Source organism: Notolabrus celidotus, chromosome 9, assembly GCF_009762535.1.
Source record: "Notolabrus celidotus isolate fNotCel1 chromosome 9, fNotCel1.pri, whole genome shotgun sequence".
NCBI classification, from domain to species: Eukaryota; Metazoa; Chordata; class Actinopteri; order Labriformes; family Labridae; genus Notolabrus; species Notolabrus celidotus.
In genome coordinates this window covers 23,475,648-23,493,939 of record NC_048280.1, presented here as the reverse complement: position 1 = coordinate 23,493,939, position 18,292 = coordinate 23,475,648, and the positions used below count along the sequence as shown (strand labels likewise).

Sequence of the window (18,292 nt, the reverse complement as noted above, 5' to 3'; positions counted from 1 at the left end):
AAAAATATCTGACTCCAAACCTGACCAATCTAATAACGGCCACACAGTGTGACTACAGAGCGCTAACTGTGTCACTGCTCTGGAGGTGGTGGTGGTGGTGTGTGTGTGTGTGTGTGTGTGTGTGTGTGTGTGTGTGTGTGTGTGTGTGTGTGTGTGTGTGTGTGTGTGTGTGTGTGTGTGTGCGTGCGTGTGCGTGTGTCTGTGTCTGTGTGTGTCTGTGAAGCGAGAGCAGCAGAAAAGCCGAGAAATCTGAGAAATCCCTCTGATCTTCAACTCCCTGAGAAGATGATCCAAATCACAATTTCTTCAATGCTATCAGTTTTACAGCTTGAAGTAAGAAATGGTTTATTACTCTAAAAGCAAAGAACATTTTCTACCTTTAGAGAATGTATGAAGATCTAATGTATGAGAGCCATATGTGGGGGCATACTGAACATGACTGAGCCTGTTTGATAAGTACATTTATCTCCCTGAAGAATAATACTGAGAACTAGCTAATTTAGGTAGTATTTCAACATCTGATATCCCTCACATCTTATAGTGTACACATCAATGAAGTCCAATGAAATATAACTAAAAGAGCAGCTATCCTCAGAAACCTTGCAGTTTGTTGCTCATTTTCTAGCTCATAAAATGATTTTATCTCTCCAGTAGCTACAACAGATAAGAGCTCTAGCTCAGATAACATCCTACCTGTAGCCACTGTGACTGGTCGCTGCGTCCAGCTGTCCAGGCGTTGACCTTGCCCTGTTTGTCCAAACGGGCCTTGCCCGGCTCCCAGGTGAACATGTCCATGTTGAGAGTCCTGAAGATGCTGGAGGCCGTGACCTGGTAGTCCTGGACATGGCCCGACTTCATTCCAAGTGGTTCAGAGCAGCCTGACAACCACAAATACAACAGATTTTTTTCCAGCCTTACATCCAATTCTCAGAAACATGCACACTTATGCATTTTAAGACAATCTCTGTGGGCTCACCATCTGTGGGCATTACACCCTGTAACATCATATTTCTCAGCTGTTTGACAGTTGTTTTATATCTCTGCTGCATTGATAACTGTTTCCTTTAAACAGGCATTATACCTTTCCCTCAGTTATTGGTGGACCTCTCCTACTATTGAACAACTTTGTTCACTATATCACTTCACCTTTCATCCCCCCGGTGTCGTAGCGGTGAGTGACAGCTGGCTTCAGTCATGTGGGGTACTCATGCTTTACAGATTAGTGGCTCTGTCTGTTGCAAAATAGACAGTTAATTCCTAAACCCTGGGCATAAGGTAATCCAACTCAACAATTAAGATGAATACGGTAAATCATTGCCTTGTGGATGCATCCCTGCCTGTTTAAAAACACAAGTAGTGAAGGCTTTGAAGAGAGCCTTTGAAAGGCCTTGTACTAAGTTGTACTTTTTTCAAAAATGGTAGTTATCATTATATTGACATAAATATATCTTTGATTTTATTTAAGTGAAAAAATCCAGAAAGAAAAAAGCTGCCTTCACTTGAAAACCACTCTTGAAACCTGTTGGCTATAATCTGTCAATGATTTAAGCCACTGGGAGTGATGGCTAACTTTCCAGGCTTCCAATTGGCTAGTGGTTGAGTCTCTGAGACTTCAAGAAAAGATATCTGTTGCCTTTATTTGAAGTCTGAATAACAAATTTAGAAGCCAGAACGGCACTATAGTTGAAAGACAATATCTTAGAGCAAATTGTTAGCCACACTTTCATTCAGATGTCTGTTTAAAGATTTGAGTTGTAGTCAAACTAGAAGATAGGTGATGAGTTTCAGACTGCATCCCACCCACTTTGCCTTTCACACAGACTGTTTTTGTTCCCTGCATACAGCTCATGCTCCCTAAAACAGGAATGAATGATACTAGTCATAATATAAATGAAAGCCTTCAGATCAAACATAACATTTCTGTAAACATAAAAATATTAGGTAAAGAAAAACATCTCTTATAACTTTATTTCAAAAACCACTGCAACTTTAAAAAAAAAACAAGCTGAAAACACTTTAAGATTTCCAGAACTACATGTTGTTGAATTTTGTGAAATAGTGTGTGCCTTTAAATTTGTTACAGATTTCGGGAATATGGTGTTCTGACTTTCAGGGTCACCGCATTAGTACAGATGGAGATACAGTCATGAAAATGAGAAAGACATGAGGTCACAGTCACACATTGGGTGTTTGAGTGCAATCTGGATGAATGCCCACAAGGCATTGCCAAGAAATTGCATAAAAAAGCATCGACTGTCTGCAGCAAGGCAGATAAACAAGTACATTTGTCAGTACTGTTGCCACATTAAAAATGTAGAATGACACAACTGTGTAGGAGGCCATTTGGGGTATATTGAAATCCCCTTTCTTTAATTGCATTTTATTTTTCATATGAAATCATGAAGCACATTACCAAAAAAAAATAACACAGACAGACAAAAATAAAAAAAAATAAAAAAAAACAAAAAAAACAAACAACAATAAACACTAAACACTAAAGTGGGAGATATTGAAGTATTACATGATTAATTTAAGTTGATAAAAGAAAATAATAATACTAATAATTCTCATTCTATTCCAATGCAGGTAATGGATAGACACTGAGGGGGCACCACTTTTTGATAAAGTCATCAAGGGTTCCTTGTAGTACATGGGATAATCTCTCGTGAGGAACAATAGATAATAATTTTTCGTACCATACTGACAATGTAGGTGAATGTGCATCAAGCCAGGCTTGCAAAATTGAAAGGCGGGCAGCTTACAACATAGTATTGAGCAGTTCAGCCTTTGGACCAGATAATGAGCTAATACCAAGAATATACAGCTTTGGGACAAATTCTGTTCCGATGCCAATACATTTCTCGATCTCAGTCTGGACAGAAGACCAGAATGATAATATCAATGGAGTCACATGTAGTTTATTGATTATTTTATATTGTGTTTCATGTGATTTAAATGAACGAGTAATTTTTTTGGCACTGTACAGAACTTTACTCCACGTCTGGTCCTCAAAACCCCCTTTTTTAAATGTTTACAGTCAGGAAAAAGCCCTGACTCACTCACCTGTTAGCTCACATCCCAGCAGCTCCATGCGTAGGGTACAGTGCCTTCTGCAGACTTGTGGGTAAATGCGCACGTACTGGGCTTCAATGGGAGGGGTGAAGGAGTTGGCTGATGGAGCGTTGTTATCGACGTTTCCTCTGAAAATCTGTAGCAGGGGATGAAATAACAGCAGATGGGGGGTGGGGAGGATGGTGAGACATCAGTTATGCTGTAATGTAGCAGTCTATCTGCCGCTGTCTCTAGTGTCTACTCCACACTCAACAAATTGCTGTCATTCAAGGTCAATGAGCTAGAATTACAGGGAAAAATAGACAATTTCTCGCGCCATTTGAGGCAGTAATTCGTAAGAACAGTGGTGTGTTTTAATTTAGTGGTCCAATTATATCAATATACCTTCTGGAGGATTTCATCCAAATGGCTTGTGAGAGTGACAGAGACCCTCTGATTTGAGTGACTGATTTACTGTGCGCGCGTGTGTGTGTGTAGGTCATAGAGGGAGAAAGCAAGGCAATGGAGTGGTGTGTTTTCATGCGAAACAGGAAATAGAAGCTGTCACAGAGTGGCAACAGGTCAGTGTAGGAAAAATCCCCAACTTATATTAGTCATGGATCAGGGCATGTAGCTACTTCAAACACAATGACAGATTTCTTCTGTACAGGATTTTTTCCCAGCTTGGTCTTATTGTCAAAATCTTCAAAAATAGCAACACAAATACAAGAGGGACAGAAAACCAGGCTCATATCAAAGAATATTCAAGTCCCTGACTCATTGTTCCATGTGATAAATCTGAGGACAAGTTTGGAGGTTAGGGTCATTCAGAGCTTGGCCAAATGGAGGACAGCGGCGGTTTGCTGTCAGGAATGATAGAACGCTGCGTGGCCTGTTTGGTGGCTCTTCATCCCCAAATAGTATAAAATTCAATCTAGAAGTCATAAAAGTGGAGGGGGGTAAAGGGGCAGCAAGATGGGCCTGGTGTGTGCGAGCTAATTAAAAAGCCATCTCATCATGTCCTCCACCCTGCCCTTGACTCGGTCTCTAGTCGCTGTGTGTTCACGTGTGTCTGTGTGTGTAGTCTTTGGATGTGTTCAAGAGGAACAGTGGAGAGATGGCAATGTGTGTGTGCCCATGTGTGTGACTCACCATATCCTCATCTTTGCCCTTGACTTTGTACGTCCTCCAGGTCTTCCCATCATCACTGTAGGCTACTTTGTAAGACTTCACGTACTCCGGGCTGCCAATACGCTTTGCACCCTGGGTAATTAGCCCTGTGACCCTCATCCTCCTCTGCAGGTTTATCTGTTAAGACAAAAAAAGCGAGACAATCTTATGAAATCTTCATATTCATACAGTTTATACTTGCACATCGGTGTCCTGATGTGTGCATGCCTGTCATGGGAATCAATGCACCACTGTATATCTCTCCTGTCAGTGCCATCCGTCTTATTCAGAAAGTCTGTGATCAGATGGAACATTAAATCAATCCTCGTGCTCCACATCCAGTCTGTCAGCTCCGTGCAGACTGACAATACGGTGCCTATGTTAAAAAGCTGGGAGAAAAGAGACAAAGCTAAGTGAGGGACCATCAGTGTTAACTAATCTCATTCGTTCACATTCACACACCTCTGAACAAGAGAGGGAGCAATTCGGGGTTCAGTGTCTTGCTCAAGGACACTTCACGTGTAACTGCTGTAGCTAGAATCGAACCGCCAACCTTCCGATTGATAGATGACTGACTCTACCCACTGAGCAACAATCACCCCAAAAGGTACTAAAAACTGCAGTTCTTCAAGCATTAACTTGAGGCTCGCTCCAAAGAAGCACCAGACAAAAAAAGCCAATTACAGCAAAAATATACATTTATTTATTTAAAGGGACAGTGCATATCAATGAACATTTCACCGTAGCATTCATGTAAATATGCCAGAGTTAGCGATAAGGCTAATTTTCCTCGCTCGTCCCCAGCAGGTCAAGATAGAGTTCATAACCGACCATAAAGATAAATAACAGATGGAAACAACACACTGTAGCTGTTAACGGGGAGGCTAAAACCTGTCTAAACTCTGCCTCTTTGGCTTGTTACGTTGACCAAAAGGTAGATTGAGTCAGCATGTCCAATATGGTGTCCGCTATCAATAGGCTTCAAAACTCTGCTTTTAGAAAACAATGGGTGACGTCACTGAGACCAACCCTGTGTCTGGTATACAAAGATCTGATTGGAGCAGGACTGAAGGATGGTGGTACTAGCTATGCTAACTTTAGCCACATCCATTAAACAAATAAGACATTGTTTTTATCTTTATGCTTGGTGACCTTCATACAGCTATACTTCATAATACAAACTGCTTAAGATGCACAACACTTATGGTTCTTGCATGATGGCTCATAATGTATGCTTTCATTAACATCAGCGTCATCCCAAAAGTTACTTTAACATTCTTCTAGTGTACATCTAGTTTGATTGACAGGCCGCAGCTTTCCCATGTAGCGTTGTTTGTTTCTCCCTCATCTCCACACATGCTGCCGAGTCTTTTCACACAGACCTTTGAGCGATGTTATGCACTCCACATTCATCTTTTTCTAAAGTCTTTGTCTTACTACAGTCATTGCTGGCTGACTACCAAACTGCTACACATGCAGTCTGTCACTCTGGTGAACTTTTTGAAAAAATAAGTCTCAAGAATTTCGTTATTTCTAAATGGTAGATGACAAGTGCTGACAGCTCAGCTCAGCTCAGAGTGACAACATGAAGAAGCTAGCGCTGACTAACGAGTGTCTCTGGTTTGCACACTGACTAATTTTTGTCAGTGAATATTCACACTGCTAAAAAAAGTAGGACATGACAACACAAGGCTAATTCAATGTTAATAACGCTCCTGTTATGCTCAGTGACAAAAGAGATAAAGTCAATAAACAATAATGACAATTATTCATTTATCATTTTGGCAGAGGATTAAAACAAAGCTACCTCATCTCCAGGAAAAAAAACACTTTGGCTTCTCTTGCTCTCCCTCTGACTAAATATTTAAGACACAGCTGTCAAGTGTTCTTTACAGAAAAGAGGCAATATTACAGTGTTGAGCAAGTATCAGGCAAGGACCATTAACTCATAATGGCCAAAATCCAAGAAAGAAATAGAGACTAAAAATGATAAATTCAAACTACTCCTTTGAATCACACTTTGGTGCCTCAAGGTTGAATTTAATCTTTAAGATGTGGTAGTCTACACAGGAAAATCCATAACTTAATGCGATATAGCAAACATGAACCATTTTCTTGCTGATCCTGAAGAGACGGATGCCTAAGTCCATGGACAATGTGACCATATGCAGGATGATATTCCCTGGGCTTGAGCTCATTTTCTGCTGCAAAAGTATTGGTATTACTATGAAATAAGGCAATTTACAAGTAAAATATTCCAGAGGAAAAGCTCAAACAGAAAGTCAGGGCCCAGTAAATTATGCTCTGCTTTTCTGCTAATGAAAATCTCTAAGCTGTGTCTCCTGAGGACGTTACAGATTATTCAATTGGCTCTTCCAACTCAAGAAAAAACTTTACATTCACCAACCTTGTTTGAACTGTCAAGAACTACAAGAGCTATGTAAACTAAGTCTTTAACAGTGCAGTGTGCCTTTTATAGTTTCCATGACTCATTAACACATATTTCCTGCATACTTAAATCACATATATCAAGTTAATTATATACTAAGAGGTCTCTTACAGCCTCACAGCTGCATGACCCACTCTTTCTCATTCACACCATCTCCGCTCAGTTTTTTCTCCATAAAGAGAAATACTTCTCACACTAATTAGAGGCTCTGTCACCAAAAGGCCACTGCTGAGGGTAATTGGAGTGATCCTTCACACTTTTAACAAGCACTCAGAAGCATACGTCTTTCACCTGAGCCCTAATAGTGATGCATTTATGTGTTTGAGTGAGGCATGGCTGGAAAAAACCTTCCACAAGCAGACCTTTATCCAAAGGATACAACAACGTGAGAGACGGTTTAACCGGAATGCTCAATGTGGCAGAGTATGCTCAACACATTTTTACTTAAATAAAAATGATCAATTTGATTCTTATTGTACTGATTTTTATGACTATAAACTTTTCAAAGACGTGTGCATTCCCGTTTGCTACTGATTAATTTTGGTTCAGATATTTTGCAAAGCCTTCTACTCGTTTGTGTACCTTTGGCATTATCAGTATTATATATAAACCTCCTGCATTAAAAACAACAAAAGGAAGGTAGAGAGTCATATAGCCTAAGCACCTGGCACGCACTTTCTAAGTTTTGTTCACAGACTTTGCAAAAGTGAGCCATAGGAAACCTCCTAGAAGACACAAAGTTTAAGTTGAACTCTTACCCTCTCACCATTTCACCCTCTCCTTTATTTCCTGAAACACTCAGTTTCCTGTGTATGAAGTGCTCTGGGTAAAATGCATGAGAGAAGAAGAGAAGAACTTCTACATCAAATGATTCCCCTTCTCCAAGGTTTTTTTCCCAACACAAAGGAAATAGCACTTGTTTGCATGATGTGATATAACTGGTTTTCTCTCTGAAAAACAGTCACTTCTTTGAGAAACAGTTCAGCGTGAAACTATCGGCAACTTCCTGGAAGTGATTTTGTCCTGTATCTCTTCTTTTAGGAAACACCATATGGAGCATAATTAATATGTTTAGAATTGCTTTTCCTGGTTTGTGTTGTTTAAATGTTAAATAATTTTAGATTATGGCACCACTAGAAAACTTGTATTTACCCTTGGGGAACACAGATGCAGTTATAACATTGGCATCAAAAACAGCATATATGTATGTATCACCCTTGTCATGCAGGATATCTTGAGTCAACAGGCTGCATTTACATGTTAAGAAAATATAGATTTTATAATTGCTTGGTTTCCCACAGAACATATGGAATACTGTATGTACCTGGATGGAGAGATAGTCTCAATATGATGGAAGACGGTCTGTTTCAATTGTACCCTTGGTAACCTCTAGCTATCACTCCACGTCGGGCCGCCCAGAAACTCATTCCAATCAAAGCTAACCAGTGAGTCCATGCACACTTGAGTCATAAATACCTGTGCATAGGCCACATAGTGGTGTATCTTAAATAAATCCAAGTCAAGTGTCATGTGAGGTTCTGCACCTGTATATATATATATGTATATGGAATATGTCACCAGGTGGGGGAGACAGTCTCTTCACTCAGAAAATTAACATTATATCATAACCACTTGATATTATCTGTTTCTGTGTTGCAGTGCTGCTGTTTCTTTATCAGGCCAGCTAATTTATTGATTTAGAATACTATCAATACTACAATCAATATTGAATTTACATTTTTTACAGCACTGTGCATGAATTAAGCTCAGTTCTTCATCTTAAATGCTAATTGTTTCAAATTCTGCAGTAAGGGGTGAGTTCACTGACTGATACACAAAAATGAGCATGGAATAACACTTTAATGCTTTCCAATAAACTCTCAAAAGCTCATTAAGCCTGGTTTCAAAAGAAAAAGAAGCACTCTTAATGCTCACAACAGCCTTTGAGTGAACATGGAACAGATTACACAGTGGCAGGCTTCCAGCCTTTTAAATTGACAAAACTCTTTCTAACTACCCATTTAGCCATGGCCATGATCAGACCTCACACAAACAGAAAGGTCAAAGGAAAACAAACTCAAAGAAGTTTTAAAGTGCTGATGAATTGAAAGATATTTGTCAATCTGTGTCCCTGAAAATAGTAAAGAGCCCCTTGGTGCTGTTTTGAAAATAGATGCATGCTACTGTATAACTCTAATAGGGCTCTCCTTTTCTAAAATAACGCTTAAGTCAACAGATACACACTGAAATGACATGAGAGGTTTGCTATTTTCTTTGAATATGGTTGATCAATGTGTTTGGTGCATAAGGTTGTAAGACCTTGAAATTAACTGTGGTTCGTGGATTTCAACGCATCACAGGTGCAAATGAGAATACATTTGAGATGCTAGAAATTGACTGTATGATATACTACCATACCAATAGCTCTTTAATAGAACAGTGCAACAATACTTACAACTTAGTCACAGTGTATCGCTACTAGCCAGTGGTATGCAGTCATGTTATCTGTGTCAGTCATTTGGACATCACAAACAGGTATCAGAAATGGCATGAAATAAAGCCTTGAACAAAAGCATCAGATGTTACGGCAGGTCATTGGGGCAGCAGGATAAACATAACTCAACTTTTTGACCTGAAATTGCTATCAAGAGCTAGTTTAGACTTAAGAGCATGACTCATTTTCCTGTAAGAACTAACCTTGGTAAGGTTTGATTGGCACAAAGTTAAAAAAAAATGCTAAGAAAAAAGTCCAGCTGCGTATCTGTGCCCAAGATTTTTTTTTTTTAAATAAGTGCAGTCAAGCTGTAATTTCAGAACACACTGTGATAAAAAGCCTTTCTTCAGGGTAATATCTAAACAACATAGCACACATCAGATACTGATGTGTGAAAATAGCACGCTCACACATTGACACATGTTTTAACGTGTAAGGTTAGACTGGAATGAAGAGGAAAAGTTTCCCTTGCAAGACAAGGAATTAGAGCCTAAGCAGGTTTTATAGAAGCATATCATCTCATGAAAGCAAGTGTGAACCCTCTGATTGAGATCTGCATCTAAATGATAAACCATTAACTGTTTAGCTTGCTTTGAGTTATGTATGGACCCTCTTAGCCTTCACAAGTGATTTGGATTGTTTCAGTCGGCCAACACAGGCGGTAGCAGCTATTTTTCCCTGATATTGGTCAGACTAGCAGCATATTTCCCCTGAGTGTTCAGATGCAATTTTATGTGTGAGCTACGGGTGGAGAGGCTGTGGAAAACTGATATTCTTACCAAACACAGATGTGTGAACAACAGTGAGCTACACACAAAGTGAACTACAAACAAACCTGTGTGCAGTAAATGCGTGCTTTGTCTTCACTTCTATGATGTTTTATTAAAAGTATGTTGTGTTTGATTCATTTGTTGAGGTTTACAGAGGAGAGAGCTGAATCTGGCTGACACCCAAAGATACACAAAGCAACGGAGAAAAACCTTACGAATCGCCAGAATCATCGCATCCCCAGCCTGATAGGGTTGTCATCTGTCAGTATAACCTGTCTCACATGACAGACGTGAGCACAGTCACCTCACTCTGCACTACAAAGGAACACCAGCGACTCCTTAGCATATCCCAAAACACTGACATGACTGTACACCTCCGTACTCACGTCCCAATTATCCAGGCCCTCTGTAGAAACACACAATGCCTACAGCATCCCGCGCATCATCCCACGTGGCATCATTAAAGTCAAACAAACCGCCTCAATGTTTTATGTCCGACTCTCCTCAGACTCTTCGTGTGCCAGGCTCCTTTTCTCTCACTCATGTTGGCTGTTTCTCTGACTCCCTCTCTCTCTCTCTCTCGTTGTCTCAGTTTTTTTTTTTCCATTTTTTCAAATCCATTTCTGCCCTGTCTTGCTTTTCACTTGTTGTAAGGTACAGCTCTGCTTTCTCTATCATGCTGTCATGCTGTAGTATGTTGTTCTATTATATTTTGTTCATGGTCCACTGATTGAGTGCTGCATATCTAATAACAGCCCATTTCAAAGGCTTCTGTCAGAAGTTCTGTCATGGCAAAAGTTGCTAAAAACTAAGAGAAATGTAAAGAAACAGAAAATATATTATTAATTGTTTTATCGCAATAATAATTGACTAGCTTATGGTTCACCTTGACTCTTTTTCCTATATGTATCCCCTTAGACAGATTCAAATAATTAAGTAAATCCAATGTTTTTTACCTCATTAATCATATGTATTTATTACGTAGGACATGCAACAAGGTTAGGTAAAATATGGGGAAATTAGCAGAATATGCTACTGTGCTGCTATGCTGGGATACTGGTTGTTTGGTTTATTGATTTCTATTTATTAATACTACTAAAGATATAGCTAAATCTGTATGTTTTTTTACAGGGATAATTAAGTGCACTGTGTCGTGTCCTATCTTAGTGTTTCCTAATGTAGTGTATTGTATCGTATCGCATCATATCGTATCTTGTTGTATCACATCGTATCGTTTTGTATCGTGTCACATTGTATCGTATCGCATCATGCCATATTGCATCATATCATATCGCATTGTTATATATCGTGTCGTATCATATCATATTGCATCATATCGTATCATATCATATCAGATCATATCGTACCGTACCGCATCGTAGTGTATGTATCGTATGGCATCATATTGCATCACATCATATGGTATGGTATGGTATGGTATGGTATCATATCTTATCCTATCTTATCGTATTTATTTTTGTACTAATGGGTATTTTCGTCTTTATTTGATAGGACAGCTGAAGAGAGACAGGTAATGTTGGGAATAGAGAGCAGGGGAATGTAGCATGTTGTAATGGCCGTGAGTCGAACCTGCGACCGCTGCAAAGAGGACTATAGCCTCTGTACATGGGGCGCAAACTTAACCCTTTAGGCTATCAGCACCCAATCTTATCATATTCTATTGTACTGTATTGTTTGGAATTTTATCTACAATATTCATATTGTATCTTATTGTATGGTATCACATAACATGGCACTGCATGGCACAGTATCATACAATGTTGTATCATGTCATATTATAATGAAGCTTAAGGTCGTTACTGTATATTATTTTATCTTATTCTATTGTAATTTCTCTTTGCATCCGATTGTGTGTCATCAGGACTGGCCTTCAGACTTGTGTTTGGGTGGAAACTTCTACCTCATAGTCACACATCATTTGGCAGCTGCTTGATATTCCACTGCTGTTGTAGCAGTGGGTCATGATGTATGACTTTATGCTTAACATAAATCCAGACAAACAGTTCTTCAGAGGTCTTGTATTCATACACTGGAGCTCTGTCATTTCAGGTGAGGGAACTGCAACAGCTCGAACCCCTTTAATCATTGCCTAACACAATGAGGCTGACAGCATATCATTTTGCAAGGGTTACAATTCTACCATAGTACCCTTTGAAAATTATTTTCTGCATGAAAACAGCCACAAAGAATTGATGCATCTTGGCGGGGCAGGATCGGGGGCAGGATCGGTGAAGACATAAGCTGGGGATGTGATTGCCAGGGGCCACCAGCCGATCTATGTTATTGATCTGATGCTACACTGTGACAGTAAGCACTGACTAATTGCAGAACACAAAGGTTGACTTTAACAAAGCAACAAAGTAAGAAAAATATGGGTCTAATATGTCTGCGGTAAACATCCAATCTCTTTTTATGACTCAATTCATCAGGATGTTTTCAATCAAGGCTCCGCGGTGGTTATGGAAACACTGACAAAAATGACAGAAAGAGGCACTGAATTTCTAAGCAGCATTCAATCTGTTTTTAGGAATAACAGGAAAATTACACTTAATAGCCCTGTTGAGTGTTGTGTAAAATTATGCACCAAATCACTCTCTTGACTGCACAGTGATTTCCAGATCAGAATTTGAACCAGACATAACAAAGCAGCAATGCATTGAATAACGTCAGGCATGTGTACTTTAGTGTTCTCACAAGAGACCTCCAATTTCCAAACTCAATGTATAACAAAAGATACAGAAAAAGCTGAGGCTGTTACATAGTTGAGTAACTGTTACTGAATAGCCGCCAGCTAAAAACAGTTTTTTTGCCCCATCACATTTTCTTGCATTTGACTACACCTGCATCTGTTCTGCCCCCAGCTCAAACTTTTTATTGCTCTTAATAACCGGTAAGTGAGCCATCAATTTTAGAGTATCTGTAATTAAAACTAAAGTTGAAGTGGTTGCATTCTGACATTTAACAATTTATAGTAACCATCAACTATCCCCAAGAGACAGTAGACTGTAAGGAGATTGCAAATATAAATCAAGGCAACAACAAAAAGTGTGCCTATAAGGCTGTGCCTGCTTCTTAATTCATGTGTGTCTTGCCCTGGCCCAGCCCTGCATGTCTCTTGTCCTGTGACTGTGCTCTACCTGGATCCAAGGCCATCTGTCATTTTCGGCAGCAGTCCAGGCGTTGACCAGACCCTTCCTGTTGAGGCGTGCAAAGTACGGGTACCACTTCTGCAAGCCGAAGAGAGCACGGTGGGTGGAAGAGGCTGTTATCTGTTGGTTGGAGATTATGCCGCCCTCCATACCCAGTGGTCCGGAGCACTCTGGGGGAAGAGAGGAGGAAAGACACATATGAGACCTCTCGTCATTCCAACCCTCAAACAAACATGAAACTTGGTTCACAGAATACAAAAGAAACACCACAAAGAAAGTATTTTATAATGACAGGAGTTTTTTCCTCCACATACTGTTCCATTTTTCTCCTGAATGTCCCCATATCAAAGGTTGATATCCTTGTTAATGTCAGTCTTAGCAACTAAAACCTTAGACCAGTACAGTATCAGACATAGCCATTAGCAGCATCGCAGCATTTCCTTCATTTCCTGGTATATCTGTGTGCTGATCTTCTATGGAGAACTTGTCTTTATCCACCCGGTTTCCTGTCTCTTTTACTTTAAATGTTGCTTTGATTATCACAACAAAATCCCCAATGTTCCCATTATGCCAAAATCCTTCTGAGTCACAGCAGTCAGCAGAAGATTCTTCTCTGCCTTTATGCCATCCACATCCGAGTAACTAACAGGTTGCTCCTTCATCTCCTCCATCAGTAACAGAGCCCTCAAGGTTCCCCCCAAGGGGCCGCAGCCACTTCTGAAAAGCATCATCCGCAAAGTCAACAGGCTTTGTAACAACTTTAAACATCCTACAGTACAGGCTGCAGGATTACAGTGGGGAAGCATGGCAGTGATATCTTCAGACAAAAGCACTGTCCTTCTCCTTTTTAAGCTGCTTGTTTACCCCTTGTAATCCTAAATGGTGCATTTAGGCACATCAGGAGCTTTTTAATTGTCATACCTGTGGTGAAAGGGATTTTGGAAATGTTTCTCCAATACAGAATTTATTTTACTGCAGAACAAGCATGTCTTTGTCTGTCCATTTGTAATAAAAAGCCAACTGGGAAAACAAACAATAATAGAAAACACATGAGGAACAAAATATACAGAAGAAACAGATGGAAAGGGAAGAGTATTCATATGGGAGATTCGATAAATACAGTATAAGACTTGCCCAATAATGCTTTTTCATATATAAAATTTGTACATTTAAAGTCTGGAAAAGGTTGCCACTGCTCCCAAGAATTAGATTTTCTTCAATTGCTCATTCAGAAGCCAAACATATTCATTTAATGTAAAACAAAGATCAGATTTTGTGATCCAGGATGGGTTAAATCATGGCTTAATATGCATGTAAATTGTACTGTTAGTTTTTCATGATGCCATCACTCAGCCTGTGGACAGCCATTATAACTTTGGACTCAAGTGTGCCAAGAAAACAGAATAATGAATTCATCTGGGGCTGAATTGTAGCTCTAAACAGCTGTGGAATATTGCCATCAGAAGTGAATCAGATGTGATTGCAGGTCTTCAGAACCTTGCAGACTGAATAAATTGAGTTACGGAGTTTTGTAACCGAGCTGCTGAATTAGATTGTCTCTCCATTGGACATCATTAGCAGCACAAGTTGTAAGATGGAACTTATCTACTTAAAATAGTTTAGAAATTGGTTTCTCACAGCTGCGAGGTGACACTAGAATTCTGCTAAAAAGTCAGGATGCAAAATCCCCTGAATCACTCCTTTTCCTGCAGCACACTGTGTCTTTTAAACACTTGTGAATTGAGGATGTGCTGCGCTGTAGCTGTGCCAGATGTTCAAGTTTTAATTAGTCTTCAAGTCAAGTGTATAACGTGTAAATGCAAGGATTTATAGCTTGGTGTTTTTTGCTTTTGGATATATTCTCTGAATGAATATAATTTGCAAATAAATGGACTCTCTACAATTCTGCAGCTATCACCTCTCCCCACCTTCACTAGAGCGGCATCATTACTGCATTTTAAAATGGGAGACCAGTTTGACCGTGTTTCAGTATAAATTATGGTTTGACGCCCTAGGATGTAAAACCGTTCCATTGACGGGGAGCGAACGTTTGTGTGTGACAAGTTCATGAAGCTACAGTTGTTTGACAGTGTCTCATTTTGTGTATCATCAGTGAATGAAAGGGGTGACATTTAGAGACTGTTGCATGAGGATTTTAATTTTTCTTGTCACGTTTATTTTCTGATTGAACAATACTTTCAATAGAAGATGATTACCAATGCTGTATTCAATTGCACTGACACAGCTGCATCCAGTGTATGATGGGTTCCTCCTACACTGTTTTTGATGATAATTTCTAATGACAGCAGGGATTAAAGTGATGAGAGTAACAACTCAGAGGGCACACATGATTTAATATAAGGCTTTTTGTTAACACAGTTAATCTGATTCAAATTCAAACAACTCATTAAGTCAACTGTTAGAATGTCTTTGTTTTTGGGATGATTGTAAAATAGTTGTGTTTAAGAGACAGAAACTTCAAGTGTTAGGACATTGAGGATATATGAGCGCAGAGATCAGCTCGAGGCTCTGCTGGTCATGGCAGGTGAGCTGTAAGTGTCTCTGTGAAGCATCCTTCAGGGAAGGCCTGTAGCGATGGTCACCTGAAAGCTGTGATGGCATCTTCACCATTTAAGCAAAACACCTGAGTATTTCTAACACAGACCTACAACGCACACACACACACACACACACACACACACACACACACACACACACACACACACACACACACACATACACCAGCAGACAATGGAATTGGCAGAGCTTCAGAGCTATGTGAGAAGACTTACAGCATAAAAAAAGCCAAGAGTCAGAAAAGAATGGAACAATGAAAACAACCCCAGCGTGACTTTTCCAGCTGCTAACAGTGGGGTTCAGGCGACGGGAGGAGGGGGGAGAGACAGTGAGTAATGTCTGAGGACAGTCCAGGGGGAACGACTCGAGGCCCGAAGAGAGCGAAGACTATATCTCTGTGTTAGTGTATGTGTGGACTGCCAGAGCAGTGTTTGTTTATTCCACAATGGTAAGTTACTCTTGCTACACCAGTTCCTCCATGTGTGTGACTCATCTCTTCCAGACTGATGAGAGGATGGTGTAGGTGGATACAGTATCCTGTTGTTGTGCTAAAGGAAATATTCTGAGTTTGTGATAGATGATGGTTTGGTCCATTTAAAAAGTCTGAGTAAGTATTACAAGTGTTCGTTTTGAGACGTGACAGCTGCAAATACTTCGATTTTTTTTCCAGTGTATTTGTTTTATTTCTCAAATATTTATTTAGACTCAAAATGTATTAAACAAAACTAAGGCCTGAATTTAAAGAGGAAAAAAATACCACAAGTTTGTTGTGGTTATAATGATGTCTTATTTCAAGAAACTTGACAATTAAATGCATTTATCACAAGCAGTTCAGGTTTAATTTTTCACTTGTAATATCTTAAAATAAGACATATATTTAGACTAGTAACATTAATGTGATTTATGTTAAGCCTGATGAGATATTTTTGACAAGAAATGAGAAAGATACACTTGCTTAGATTTGAGTTTTTGCAGTGCAGTTGACCCTTAAGGCTCAAAAATTGGTGAGTCTTTTGTTTTTCTTTCAGAGCGTGGGCTAGCGTATCTTAAAGTTGTGATTGGTTTGAACATGTAGGAATCCAAGTTAAATTTGATATTCAACTTTTGGTAACATCACCCCTGTTATTAGGCAATACATCTTTTTTTTATATTTAAGTCGCTTTCTCCTATTTACACTCAAATAAAAGTGCCCATGCCCAGTGTTTGCCTTTTTCACGTTGTCAGTGTCCACAACCTTAATTCCAAAATGCTTCTAACAGGCTTACTGTTGTAAGTTCATGGCAATTTCCTCATGGCACTTCAGCTTCCCAATGTAGTGACTGCTACGTTTGTTTGAAACTATTCTGATGCTTCACAATTGAAGAAAATGCAAAATAAAGAAAATGTAAAAAAAAAAAAAATTACGAACACAATGAAAAAATGTCATTAGTGGACACAGACCTTTAAAGTGCAGGTAATTGATTTCACCCAGGATATGTGATAGGGACATGTCTGCAGGGGGTGCAGAAAGCGGAGCAAAGGTTAATAAAACTGCTAAATCAATGTGATGTGATTTAATTTTGTTGGAAAAAAGAAAACTAAAATAGAGCAAATTAAACATCTCTTGCATTTTGTATGGCTGTGATTGGTGCACTGTAGTGCTTCAGGCGAAATGTTAATGCAAACATGTTAACATGCATGGACCGACAATTTTCATATGCTGATGTCAATTAGGTCTCATATTTAACCATGTTCATCATCTTAGTATATAGCATTAGCATGCTAAATAAAGCTACTAAGCTCAGAACTGTAATTAGGAAAACATGTTTCATCTAACCTACAGAGGGCAGCACATCATTTATATATATCATGATACCTGACATGAAGTATTTCATAGTTTGTCACTTATCAGCAGTCTAAAGGGTGCTAACTGAGAGTTGAGAGTGATATTTCCTGATCAAATTTAAATAGAAAATTCAAACGATGCTGTAAAGCAATCTACATGATCTCTGACTTCACACTTGTTAGGAATCCTGTGGATTCAGATAATACATGCCACCCTGTGAAAGCAGCACTCTGCATATCACTGGATTTAGGTACATATTTTTCCCTGTTACCACCTTATGTGAGGCCCGAAGGGCATTGTTGCATCAACACAGTTTTATGTTTGTCTGGATGCTGTACCTCTTGGGCAGCTCTCTTGTATATTCTATGTGGATGTTGTGGCAAGACCCTGTTGCGAAGTGGCGGCCCTTCTAACCTCGCGGCGATGATAGGCCGCTCTTAACGAGCTGCCTGCCAGCCGTCCATCAGAGCAGCAGAGCCAGCCGGCCCCCAGGCCTTGGCCTGCTGGCCTCTGAGCATACATCAGTCCTGCGACAGCACGCATCACTAACACCACCGCAACCATGATGTGACAGCTGAATCCATCTCCCACAAGCCCTACCTACAGCCTAAACAAATTAGAGCCCCACTGAAATTAATGCCAGCACACCAATACTAATGAGCATGCAGCAGAAAGAGGGGATGAGGAAAGAAATAATGAATCCACATCACTAATATCAGGCATACAGTAGTGGTTCAACCCTGGGAAAAATGTGACTGGAGAGAAAAACATGTTTGTACAGTATGT

General features: G+C 39.6%; 1 protein-coding gene across 1 annotated transcript in view; it reads right to left on the bottom strand.

Annotated features, from left to right (window-relative positions):
- The window catches only part of edil3a (EGF-like repeats and discoidin I-like domains 3a), a 123,516-nt gene that overhangs the window by 34,392 nt on the left and 70,832 nt on the right, over window positions 1-18,292 (bottom strand). Inside the window, 4 exon segments of the mRNA XM_034691010.1 lie at window positions 694-878; window positions 3,064-3,208; window positions 4,204-4,359; window positions 13,093-13,274. Coding sequence (XP_034546901.1) covers window positions 694-878; window positions 3,064-3,208; window positions 4,204-4,359; window positions 13,093-13,274 — 668 coding nt within the window.